At 41.3% G+C, this 13,752-nt stretch overlaps 1 protein-coding gene across 1 annotated transcript in view; it reads right to left on the reverse strand.

Annotated features, from left to right (window-relative positions):
• Positions 1 to 4,175: 4,175 nt before the first annotated feature.
• SLC9A4 (solute carrier family 9 member A4) overlaps positions 4,176 to 13,752 on the reverse strand; it is a 33,653-nt gene continuing 24,076 nt past the window's right edge. Inside the window, exons 9-12 of the mRNA XM_071734350.1 lie at positions 11,323 to 11,419; positions 8,563 to 8,694; positions 7,700 to 7,787; positions 4,176 to 4,471 (exon numbers count right to left, since the gene is read on the reverse strand). Coding sequence (XP_071590451.1) covers positions 4,176 to 4,471; positions 7,700 to 7,787; positions 8,563 to 8,694; positions 11,323 to 11,419 — 613 coding nt within the window. The remainder of the gene's footprint in view (positions 4,472 to 7,699; positions 7,788 to 8,562; positions 8,695 to 11,322; positions 11,420 to 13,752) is intronic.

A 13,752-nucleotide genomic window follows, 5' to 3' on the forward strand; every position in this document is an offset into this window, starting at 1 on the left:
TGGGCAGTCCCTGCCCTAGCTGCTATCACCTCCTTCCTCATTGCCAGCACTTTCCCTGCTGCTGCATCATTTGTGGTCAGGTCTCTGAGGAAGAGATTCTCTTTTAACTACATTTTCCTATTTGCCTGGCTTGTAGTTGAAGAGTAACAGCTGCACCAAGAACAATAGGATTGTTAATGATCCTGTGCAATAAATATGAAAGTATTGCTGCTTGCCCACAATGTACTATTCACTTTAATAACACCGTCCCTTTTTCTGCAATATTCTGTTTGACCATATTTGCTTTTAATATTAAAAATATTTTCTCATTACAAATGTTCTTTTTAGCCTGTTTTTCTCATTGGTTAGCATGTTCTGCTCAAGTATATCTTCTGTTTTCTGTACTGTCAAACATACAGGCTATTATTATTCCTTCCTGCAACTCACATGTCCACTATGCTTCTATCCCAAGGAAATAGTCTTAATTCCTATAGCCTCTCAGGATTTTGAATAATAATTATTTACCTTCTGGGCATGAGTTTTCTGTGCAAGTTCACCTTAAATCAGACTACAATTCAAATTTTCCAGTAAATAACATTTTACCAGCCTTAAAAAAAATAAAAAAAGCTATCTTGAATTGACTTATCTTTGCAAATATCAGCACAAGTTTCCTGGTTGTGACCCAGGTTAAGGAGTTTAAGAATGCCACATTAAAACACAGCAGCAGATTTAAATTCATGCCTTAAGCCTCTTCAGTTTTCCTTACGGACCAAGCCTGAGAGCCTATTGACACAGAGTAAGTTACTTGTAGTTAAACATTGCTGTAGTTATCACTATTTAAGATACAAGCAATAGGCTACTTTAAGGACAACTCTTTTTGCTCACAAGTGTGAAATATCCACAAACCAAGTAAACAGTGCAATTTTATATATCAGAACATATACAGGCATATGCTTTGTTGCTTCTTGGCTAATGGCCAGCAAAACCATTAACAGCAACTAATGGAACAGAAAGAAATTTTCTTCTTAGTCCTATTTTCTAATACGAAGACGGAAAACTAAAAATAGACTTCACAAGTTTTGGGGGCAGGCTGTGAAAGCTGGAAGAGCTCTGTTAACTTTGAGATGCTCTATGGTTTTACACTCTCTGAAGATCTTGCTCGGTGATTTAACCAGAGGCAAGATTTGGAATGAACAAAAAGAGGAAGGTTTGACTCCAGCTGTGCACTAGTTTTTTTGTATTTTAGAAAGATTTAATTATTTTTTTCTCTAGTTCTAATATAAACAGTAATTGGAAATAGATCACTTTGCTCTCTACCTACATTGGGATATTATATAAATGCTCCACAATTTTTATAATATTTAGTAAGTAATTTTGGAGTAAATTTTAAACATGCCTTTCCAACATACCCTGAGCAAATTACACAGACTCTTCTTTTTCATAATGTATGTCCCCTTCCACACCAATCCAGATATCCCATTAGGCTTCATCCTCTCACACAGTTTGTATCTGTCCAGTTTCTTCAGACAGCACGTTGATTAAATCTTCTTAAAGAGGAAATGCTGAATTTGCAGCCCACAGTAATACTTCTGTTTAATCTCTCTTCTGTGCCTCCTTTTGAAGATGAGACACTACCCCTTCCACCTTTCTGTCATCGCTGTCCCCATTTTTTTTTGCCTTCAGTTCTCATGACCCTTCAGACAGTTGTGAAGATCCTACCTCCTCCCAACTCTGCCATGCAGGAACAGGTCCCACACCTCTCACCCAACTCAATGGACTTGTGTCAGCTCTCTGGCCTAAGGACCATGGCACATGGGTGCTGATTTTGCCATCAATTAAATTTCATATGGTAAACGGGTAGCTCTCAGTGCAGTTTCATATCCAATTTTGTGTGATCACTCTTTTTCTGAAAATAATGTCTTCATTGGGATTTATGATATGTCAATATAAATTGCTACAGGACTGAGATCTGGCACAAGGATGCTATTTTACATCTTCATGTATTACTGGCTCTTTGGGAGGAGCTGGGTTTATTAGTTGATTTTCAGGTACAGAATTGTATTTCGTTGCTTATTCAGTGAGGGTACAAAAGCCAGTTCCTAATCTATTTTAATAATATGTCACAGCTTTCATGAAAGACAGTTGTATAATTTCTCTGGCACAATGAGAAAGTGCAAACATAAGTTTCATAAGACTTTGTGTAATTTCAGTAGACATGATTCATTATGAACTGTTAAACATAAAGTCTGCAAACATGAGAAAAGGAGGAAAAGGTCTTTTATTTTTTTATCTGGTTGTGCTTCTCAAATTTGTTAGTTTAGATGCTTCCTGTCCTGAATCAGAAATACATTGTAAGAAATATGAAGTCATAAGTTAAACTCAAAAGTTTTTTTCTGGGCCAGGGCATACAAGTGCTTAACAGTAATACAAAAAAGAAACATGAAGTTGGCACTGCTATCTTTAATTCTTACCTTTCACAGTCTCACAGCAGCACTTACAGACCTTGAGTTGGGCAGCTTAGCAAGTTCTGAGAAGAGGAGGGAGAAGGAAACTTGAAGAAAGCATGACTGAATTTGGTGTATTTCTCTGCTGAAGATTTGAGTTCTGTGCAGCTGTAAGTGTGGGTTTAGGGACTTTTGGACTCAAATCATCCCTTTGGGTAAAATCAGCTAACCTGCAGTTTCAAGGTGCAAATGACAGTAGCAGTGCTGCTTCCATTTTGCAGAAAAGAGCTCCATCAGAAGAACGAAGGTATCTTGGATTTTAAACTTCAACCAGAATGCCTCAAGACCATAGCTTCTTGCATCCCCTACCTCTAGGGAGATTCTCCATTGAGACAGGAGCAGGGATTCACAGAAACAGTCAGAAGAGAGCTCAGTAGGCAGAGTGGGAGGTCATGGGCTCCAGTGCATGCTCTGCTGGTTGTTTCTGCCTTTTATTGGTTTTGGGTTGTTGTTTTTGTTTGTTTGTTTGTTTGTTTGTGGTGTTTTGTTTGGGCTTTGTTTGTTTGTTTCTTTGCAGGTTTTGGTTGGATGGTTGGTTAGTGGGGGGGGTTTGTTGTTTGTTTTGTTTTGTTTGTTTGTTTGTTGGGGGGGTATATTTGGTTTGATTTATTGTTTGTTGTTTTTGGGTTTTTTTAGCAAATGTTTCTTTGTACAATGTATAGGCAGTTGCCTTACAAAAAGCTTGGAGCAAAACACAAGGTCCCTATTTAAGGCTAGTCAGCAGGCTACAGTTAATCTCATTTTACCTTTTTCCTAGTTTCTTGCTCCCTATCTGCAGTACTGCTCCAGTTTCAGTGAGAAGAATGGCCCATTGATTTGAGCACTCTCTGGCAAGATGGGAGTGGGGAATAGAGGTTAGACACTCCACAGTGAAGCTTCCCACATGGTGAAACACAAGGATATTGTGTACATTCTTGCCGTGCAACATTTGCAAATAAAAGAAATCCTAAGAGCATTCCTGCCTGAAGAATCCTCTCTGGATTTGTACTCACCAGGATGCCTCGTTTATACACCTAAAACAACTGGAGATGGGTGGTGGGTGTCTGCACACAGAAACTGGTTAAAGTAGCAGGAGTCAGGGACCACCACAGCAACTGACTTTAGGCACTTTTGCAGAGAAAAATCTGAGATGCCAAGAGATTTGAAAGTGTCCACTAAAGAATCCTTTTGACATATGTACCACTTCAGACATCTTCAGTGACATTTAGGTGCCCTAAAAATGCTTCTCTTCTTTTAACTCTTTCCTGGAATATTACAACTACCCTTAGGTCAAAAGCTCTAGACAAATGGCTGAAGTTACTGATCTGGACACTTATGTGTCAAGCATATCCTTTCATGTTTCTTTCTTTTGGATTTAGGTCATAGCACAGAAGGGAGGAAGGCAATATCAGCTTCCACCAGTAGCATTGCATGTCCACAATTATTGTCATTTAAGTCCACATCCAAACCATTACAAAGATCATGTTCCCCTCTTTCCTGCAGTGCTTTCTTGGAAAGCTTGATATAAACATGTAAGAACTTGGGTCTTCTCTAAGCCACTAAGTACCTTGATACAGCATTTGAAAGTGATACGAGAATGAGTGCACTGGTCCCAGCAGGAAAATTGTGGTTGATTTATACAAAAGCTTTGTTATTTCCTCTGGAGCAGTGCACAAAGTCCCTAGAGATGCAAACATTTCTCTTTTTTTCTTCTCATATGTAAAATGACTTTACGGATGTTTCTGTCTCTTCTTCTGACTCATCCTGTTCTACATCTCCCACAGTGAGTTGAGATTTGGGAATTAGAGTTATATTGTCTGCTCTGGTGAAACGATGCTGGGGGATTAAATTTCCTCTTTGACCTGACGTATGGGATGAGCCTGTTTGTCTATCCAAGTGTGCCATTGGGATCAGTTCTTCCTGATGGTGCTTTGCTTCAAGTGGCCGCAGTCGGGGCTGGGGTCTGAAAATCACTGGGAAAGCAGTACCAGAGCCACTTCTGCAGTGATCTGAAGGAAAATACAGAAATAAATCACATTTTGAAGAAAATTGAAGAAAAAAAGGGAAGGGAAGGGAAGGGAAGGGAAGGGAAGGGAAGGGAAGGGAAGGGAAGGGAAGGGAAGGGAAGGGAAGGGAAGGGAAGGGAAGGGAAGGGAAGGGAAGGGAAGGGAAGGGAAGGGAAGGGAAGGGAAGGGAAGGGAAGGGAAGGGAAGGGAAGGGAAGGGAAGGGAAGGGAAGGGAAGGGAAGGGAAGGGAAGGGAAGGGAAGGGAAGGGAAGGGAAGGGAGACTGAAGTATTTTTAATAATTTCTATAGAATAAGAGAGCAGTCAAGAACAAAAAATAACCCTAAAACTTAAATTTTCATTCCAAATATGATTTTTAAAAGATTGTATGGATCTTTTCTCTAGCCCAAAACCCCAGTGAATAAGCACATTCAGCTATCTTTTAGTTCATTGCAGAGCTACTCAGTGCCTTCTAAGTGCTTATATAACTTTCCATTCTCTAGAAATTTCAAGTCTCCTTTGTCCCATGGTTGAAAAACATTGTGAAACCTGCAGCAGAAGGCAAAGCAACCAAGCAGAAGATTTTACTGTCACTAAAAATCAAGTTTGATTTTTATTTATTTTTTTTTTATGGTTAACCACTGGAAAGAAAACAGTTTCACCTGAAACCAGGAGGTTGACTCTAGGGCATTTTGATTACACTGGGTGTGTCAGACCTGCTTCTACCAGCTTTCTTTGCCACAAGTATACAATAAAAATTTGCCCACTATAGACCAATAACTGTCTCTCTCATTCTGTTGACTTTACAGGATATATTTTTTTACTTTTCTTAAAACCGTTTGTAGTGTGACTACGCACTAGCAAATTAGTTACATTTAAGAAATAGCTCATAACAAGCTGGGAGTTTTGGGAGATAAACACAAAGCTCCATGAATAATAAAATTAGATAACATTCTGCTGCAGTTAAAGCACACCTTTATTGGCTATAGTCACAAAATCCAAATTTATCAAGTTACTGCAGTTTAATAACTATTTAGTTATTTTAAGCTAATGTTTACTTCACAGTTTGCACAAAGAGTGCATGCACCAGCAATTACCTCCACCAAACAGGGCCACAGATTTCTTTTAGCAGCAGAATCTGCTCCTGTTAGGCCACCACACAGTAAGTTCTGGGCTTACCACACTACCAGCAGTAAAATAGGAAAGGTATTCTCAGGTTTGAAGGCTGCCTACTTAGGCCTTTGGGGGCTTCCCCGCTACAATGTACAAGTTACATGTACTGTCAAAGAACTCATTCGTTTGTATGAATGGCAGAAAGATCTGATAGGCAGTTTAAGGCTCTGTTTGTAGTCACTTCTGACCTCTTAGTTACCAAATTTTCTGCACGTGCTATGTAAGACATGAAATAAACTTGGTGGAGGATGCTTGTTCCAGGAGGACTTGCAGGCAGAAACAGAAGTGGTTGTATTTATCTCTGTTAAATATGTATGTGCATATATGATGCTGTCACCCTAATTTCCTACATACTGAGTATTTCTCTTCTTAGTTCCTGAGAGCAATTCATCCCTTCTGAACACAGCTTGTGAGAGGAATTATTTAAAGTTATTTAAAGGTGTGTGAATGCTGCACAATGAACCTAGAAGCTAGACCAATAAGTCTAAATATCTGGATTAATCACAAGGCAGTGCCCAAATTCAGGCTTAGCTACCAGTAAAGGGCTCCTGCCTTCACTGCTTCAGAATTTTCTCCTCTCCCCACTGAAATAATGTTCCTGTCTGCTATAGCAGCACTTGGTCCTTTGACAGTGTCTGAAAAACTTTCAGGTCTGAGGCTTCTGTGTAGAGCTACTTCAGTCTTTTAGGAAGATATATCCCCACCATGCCATCCTGACAAACAGAACAGAAAAGAATCAGCTGCACAGAAAAAAATAAAATAAATTCCCTTGAGTAACTTGGATTTTTCCCTCTGAATAGATTCTATGGGTTGCTTTTCTTCTTCTATCAGGTGTGAGTGCCCAGCCCCAAGGGGACGGTTTGCCTACACAGATCTCTTTTTCTTTCATCTCTTTCACAGTAAAACAGAAAGAAAAAAAATAATAATAATTTTGCACCTGCAGGAAAAAGCCTTTGTTGTCCAAGCTTTTGACACAGGTACAGGTCTGAGTACAGGGTGCTGCCATGGGGCTGTATCCCCAGGGGTGCAGACTCCAGCACAAGTCCTGTGAGGTGAGGCTGAGGGAGTTGGGGCTGTTCAGCCTGGAGAAGAGGAGGCTCAGGGGAGACCTCATCACCCTCTACAACTCCCTGAAAGGAGGGTGTAGCCAGGTGGGGGTTGGTCTCTTTCCCCAGGCAACTCTCAGCAAGACAAGAGGGCACGGTCTCAAGTTGTGCCAGGGGAGGTTTAGGTTGGACATGAGAAAGACATTGGAATGGGCTGCCCAGGAAAGTAGCGGATTCTCCGTCCCTGGAGATATTTAAAAAGAGACTGGATGTGGCACTCAGTGCCATGGTCTGGTAACTGCAGTGGTTGTGGATCAAGGGTTGGACTTGATGATCTCAGAGGTCCCTTCCAATCCAGCCAATTCTATAATTCTATGCCACCAGCTGGGGAGATGGAAGGTCCAGGGACAGCTACTGGGTGGAGTATGTGTATAAAACCAGTTTCTGGAGGATTCAGGTATCATGCATGTTCCTCTAACAGTCTGTAGTCCTGATCAGCCGGAGTGGGGACAAGCATGAGGACATTGGTGCTGTTTCCATTTGTGTGAGTGCTGTCTGTGGCTTGTCAGTGCTGCCCTGTGTGTTCATCCCTGTGTATGTGTGCACTGAATCGTGCTGGGTGTGTGCCTGTTGGGAATACCTGCTCAGCCATGACACCTGTGGGACCAAGGGAGATGGAGCTAGAGCAGCCTTGAGCTCAGCAGCTTGTGACAATTCTGGGTATAATTGTGTTTGTGGGGCTGCAGGGAACAGATAATTTGTTTTCTTGCCAGGCCATGCTGCAGGAGTCACAAGAATATTTGTGCAAGAGGCAAAAAGGAGAAAACTAGGTGGTACTGGAATGAGTTAGAAACTGCTGTGCTAATGACCATACAAATAACAGAGATTAAAAAGATAGGAGAGAAGGGTGTAGTTCTTTTAAAGAGACCAGAGACTTCCATGTAGGTATTCATTTAGTACTATTAAATCCACGCAATTGCTGGAGCAGGATACAAAGGAAAGCATTTGTATTACCTGTAAAAGTAACACGCTTGGCTTTTCGTCTGGTGTGCTGACTGGGTCCCTGGGGCAGGGAGAGGTACCGTACCTCCTTGGTGCCAGCCTGTGTATGGAGATAGAAACATGTACAGTGCCCATGACTGCCTCCATAATTCACACTTACTTGGTGGGAGTGTAGAAAGGGATGGTTATATGCTTTTTCTACTGTGCCTCTGCAACTTCACACCCAAATTTAGAGAAGTGTGAATGAGATCAATGCTTGGCTTGGGTGGGTTGAACTCAATGTCATCTTCAGTGAAAATGTCAATGTCTCATGTTATAGGCTTAGATTCTTTCTATAGTCAGTGGTAAGAAATATTTTCTTCTACGATTAGCCTTTCTGATTTCAGGTGATAGCTTTAAATAAAATTAGTATACCCATCAAGAACTTGCTTTCATAACTGTGATTATCTCAGTTGCAAATGCCTATGCTCTCCAGTGTCTACATTTGGCCAGACAAATCTTACTCTTAGTGATTGAGAGCCCAAACTGTCAGCACAAATTGTCAAGGGCTTGTGCATAAGGACTTCTGTGAGTCCACAAATTCACATAACTGTGATAATACTATATTCTGCACATGCCAAAACAATACAGGTTACATTATTTTACTACTTACAGACATAGTCGCTTCTTTCTGAACAAAACATAAAAGCAGGACATAAAAAAGTTGCTGTCCACATGCTAAGTGAAGCTCGCTCTTCTTTGATGCTGCATGAGGGCACTGGGGGAACCATCCATTTTAATTATATCAATAAGCATATGCAAACAGGTGTCTCTCTCCTCATTTAGAGAGAAGCAGGGGAATTTTTTACATGAATAGGAGTTTATGTAACAGGTACCTGTCCACCCCAAGGTAAGCTGTTTCCCTTTCTGCAACTCTGCCTCAGGCTGTGCTGCCGACGGATGAGGATTTCTTGGGCTTGTTTCTCATTGGTGTTGGTAGCCAGGTTATGTCTGCTGTATGTTGGTGCCTGCAACATCAAGTGCACTCATTATTTTATTTACACTTGCAATGTGGATAACCATGCACAGTCTTCTCAATCACGGCACCAAGGGGACTCCTGCACGGGCTCTGCAACCAACTCACCACGGGTGTCTTTGCTATCATGTGGAAAAATGTAGCTTCCCACTAACCTCACTGCTACAGAACAAAACAGGAGGAAGTATCAACATAACTATAAGTGTCAGACCACAAGGGCTGCATTTTGATGACATTTTTGATAGAGTCTTGCTTGCATGAAGTACACCATAAAAGTACAACTACCTACACAAAGCTGTTAACATCTCTGGGCTTGTCCTCTCTTTGTCATCCCTCTTCTCAACACAGAATTGGGAGCTGTGGATCTGGGGCAGATCCCAAGAGAGTAGCTTGTTAACCCATCTCTGAACCTTAGTACTAATATTACTGAGCCAGGAGCAAGCTGCAAACTTGCCCAGGAGCAAAATACCATGTTAAGAGGAGTACAGGTGAGATGAGGTGCAGAGCTGTTTGCTTTCCATACTTAGGCAAACTGCATCTTAATTTTACCTTAAAACTGAACATCTTTTAAGGACAAGTTTTTTAATTTATAGCATACATCTAGTGAAATGTGGGAAATAATTATCTTTCTTAAAAAGAAAAAATCACCTATGTTTATAAGCCCTCTTATAAAGGGCAGAAACTGATCTCAGTTTCATGTGAAAGGGTCCTTGTAAAATCAGCCTGATGAGGCAGAGCATTACCAGGCCTTCAGAGTTGAAAGTAAAGCATTAGAAGTGGCATTATTTTACTTCCAATATTTCATTTCCAAATGCACACGGTCCTGAAAACCACACAGGAAGCAGCTGGTACAAATAGTCATTACTGTAATTGATTCTGAAGACAGTTCATTTCAGAAGTCTAAAAGACAGCCATATAAGCAGATTGTTGCTGGTGAGATAAGAAATTAATATCATAGGGATAAGTGTCAATGGCAAATCAAACTATATTAGGAATGAAAATCATATTAATAATGACACATTTAAATGAGCTGGACCTAGCATTTTCTAGAAAATGTGTGTTACACAAGTTAGTCCTGTAAATGTGCACAATTTCAAGGTTACTGCAATATATCCTTTACCATTTATCACTGTACAAGAGCACTCAGTTGCATATTCTGGGATCAGGACTGGAGTAATGAGACCTAATACCTTGGGATGCATCAGAATCAGTGCAAATTTCAGCACAGCAAATCCCTTCTGAGGTTTTATTTTCCCCATTTTACTTTTTTGGGGGGAGGAGGAGAGGAGAGGAGAGGAGAGGAGATGAGAGGAGAGGAGAGGAGAGGAGAGGAGAGGAGAGGAGAGGAGAGGAGAGGAGAGGAGAGGAGAGGAGAGGAGAGGAGAGGAGAGGAGAGGAGAGGAGAGGAGAGGAGAGGAGAGGAGAGGAGAGGAGAGGAGAGGAGAGGAGAGGAGAGGAGAGGAGAGGAGAGGAGAGGAGAGGAGAGGAGAGGAGAGGAGAGGAGAGGAGAGGAGAGGAGAGGAGAGGAGAGGAGAGGAGAGGAGAGGAGAGGAGAGGAGAGGAGAGGAGAGGAGAGGAGAGGAGAGGAGGTGGTTGGTTAATTTTTTTTTTCCTCCTTCCTCCTGTGGCAAGTGCAAACTGTTGCTTCCACAAAGAGGGAGGATTTACCAGCCCAACTCTCAGGTGACTTTGGGCGATGCAATGTTTACTGCTGCTGGTCCACCCACCTCCACAAAGGAGTTTCACTGCTGCTGGTGACCTGCCAGCCCTCTGCCTCCCACAGAGTCCTGCATCCATCTCACAAGGAGTGGCTGTGGAAACTGGGGTTCTTCAGTCTGGAGAAAAGGAAGCTGAAGGGAGACCTTAACACTCTCTATCTGAAAGGGGGTTGTAGCAAGGTAGGGATTGGTCTCTTCTCCCAAGTAGCAAGTAATAGAACAGAGGAAAAAGCCTCAAGTTGTGCCAGAGGAGGTTTAAATTGGATATTAGGAAAAATTTCTTCACTGAAAGGGTTCTCAGGCTGAAGGGGCTGCCCAGGGAAGTGATGGAGTCACCATCCCTGGAGTTATTTAAAGGAAGTGTAGATGTAGTGCTCAGGGACACGGTTTAGTGGTGGCCCTGGCAGTGCTGGGTTAAAGGTTGGATTCAGTGATCTTAAAGGTCTTTTCAAACCAAAACCATGATATGATTCTCTGACCCCTCATCTGTCTGTCCAACTTCCATCCAGCCATGGTCTGCAGGATGCCTGCCCTGCCAACCTCCTCATCAGGGGAGGAGACCTTCCCCCAAGCCCACACTGCAGAGGGGTGGCAGCCTCGGGAAGGTGTTTTCTGAATCAGAGAGAGGTGTGCAGCTAGCAAAGCCTGACCTCTAGAGCTCAGTCACAGGTTTTCCTGGCTTTTTGTGTAGTCACCTGGGTGAAAAGCTGATGGGGAAAAATAAAAAATGGTTTCATTTTCCCCATCCAGGGGGGATCCTCAAGCCAGAGCTCCTTCCCCTTCTTCCCCTTCTCCCAGCAATGTGTTCCCACCTGCCATGGCTTTGGTATGGGGAGGGCAAACACCAGTGTTCAGTCTGCAAATAGCCCAGGAGAGGCAGCAGCTCTCTTTTACTTACGCACCCTCTGTCGCACTTGGTATAGGTTATGGGCCAGGACATCTCTCATGGACTCCACCTCTGAGGGGCTGAGCCTGTGCACATGCTGATTTCTAACACTCCTGTAAATAGAAGTTTAAATACAATATTAATTAGGTGATTAAATACCATTGCCATGAAATGATGCATGGTTGCTTTTTAGTGCTGGAACAGGCACCTATGAAGAGCCTTTCAGACAGCAGTGACACCACCAAATCATCCAAAGGCAAATTTAAAAAAATCAGATTTTGCTCTTTACCATGTTTTATCAATATACCAGCTAGTCAGAGTGGGCCCTAAGCACCCATACACCCCATCCACAGTAGCAGAAACTCTCCTTTTCCTAAAGCTTCATAAGGAAGTTTGGATTTAAGGATTAGATTGGGCAACAACCAGCTATACATTCAGGAGGGCACTGCAGGTTTCCTCCTCTGTCTGAATACATTCCTCAGCATGGTTTGGCAGTCTGGGCCTTTCAGTCCTCTGTCCCTTTACTTCTTTGAGAAAGGGAAGTGCAGAAAATCCTTAAAAAGTAAAGCATATGTCAGTAAAGGAGTCCAAGAGACCTGCCCTGTGGTGAGAAGGACATATAGGGTTTCCTTGCTACTGACCCTGTTTTTCTATTGTATATGAAAGAACTACCCAAAAGATAGTCATCTTAGTACTTTTTACAAACTGTGACAAGTAGTCCACAGTCACTTTTAAGCTGCCTGGCTTTTTCACTAGAAAAACAATGGAGTAGGGCTGCTGTGAAACATTAACTGCTTTTTCCAAATCAGTCAGCCCATGAGAGAGTTAGTGTTTGGCTGAATTCCCAGTTAAAGAAAGGGAAATAGATAGTGATCACCCAGAATGAATCAGTCTGAGTTCAGTTTGTTGTTTCTGGTTTTTTCCTTTCTGTTTTGCTGTCTTGCTTCTTAAAAAAAAATAATAATAAAAAAAAGTAATTGCAAATCTTTGTTCTCAGCTAAGCAATCTTCTTAAACTATTGTCTGTTGCTCTTAAAGTGATTTAAATGCAATAAATAAAATTTCCTGAGTTTCAGTTGAGCTAGGATAGCAAGAGAACAAACAGAATGAAGATAGGCTGTATTGTTCTGGAGCACAAATTAAAGATGTGTATTCCTTTCATGGGATTAGATATTAACCTACCCAACAGATAACAATGCACAGGTATGGAAATGAGGCACAGATCACTTTTACATTTTACAACAGACAACACAATACATTTAAAAAGAACTTGCAAAAAACCACTGACAAGTTTGTTATGTTACCAGACCCATTAAATTCCTTATTGAAGTTTTTTTTTCTTATTGAAACTTTCAGCATGGTGCAATAAAGCACAGCACAGCAGAAAATACTGAAATGATAATATGTAATGACTGTAATGACTACCATGACAGCATCTCTTTCTTCTATAGACATGGAGATAGTTGATACATAAAGAAAATAAAACACTGTCTACAAACCTTGTAAGATTATTTTTATTTATTATATTTAAATCAATCATCAATAGTTCTGTGAAAGCAGTAACATTCACCAGGCACAACTGCACCACTAGAAATAACAACACAGCACTACATTCTTATATGTGTTATATTGATACATTCAAAGATTTACTCCCACTAAAGTCAGCATTGCAGTAATATGAAGTAAGCTCAGTGTCAAGCCATCCATCTCTAATGGACATATTTCATCCAAAAAACAGCCATACCAACACAGTTTTGATAGTATTTGACTCTGTTTTTGCCACTTCTATTCTTATTTCCAATCATTATATTCTCCAAAACATCATAACCAAATCCTCTGTTTTCATTCAAATGTGGATCCCTTGTTGCACAGCCTGTGTGCAAGTTTCTCTGGTTCATACTGGAAATACTTCCTGCATGTTGGACACCCATTCCGCCCTCAGGAATCTCACCATCATGGATGAATTTTCTCAGAATAATGCTATTTCAGAGAGGAGATCTGCTTTGATCTGCTACTTGCCCTCATGTGCCTAAATGCTGCAGAACTGGTCAAAAGACCTAGTGAGCTTTCCCAGACAATGGAGATAAAAGAACTGTGGCATTGGTTCAGACCAAAGATCCAATAACTGGCTCACTATCCTGTCTCCTCCAGTGCTCAGCAGTGGACCCCTACCACTGAAAAGAGCTGTAAAAAATCTTAGATTCCTAGAACACTCTCAGCCTCCAGGAAACAAGATGTTTCTGAGCCACAGGCTGCACTTTGTTTTTGGAAGATGACACTTCATTTTTAAAAAAGCCGTCTCAGGAGGATAATCTGTGCATCAGAGTTTGATGCACAATAGAATTCAACTAAAGTCAGTGTAGAGCTTGCAAAAATTAGTGCATCATATCAGCTGTTTATTATAGAATATTTTTCAACCTAAATTTTCAACTTGGTAGAGAATTTCT

This window comes from Heliangelus exortis, chromosome 1 (genome assembly GCF_036169615.1).
Source record: "Heliangelus exortis chromosome 1, bHelExo1.hap1, whole genome shotgun sequence".
Lineage (NCBI taxonomy): Eukaryota > Metazoa > Chordata > Aves > Apodiformes > Trochilidae > Heliangelus > Heliangelus exortis.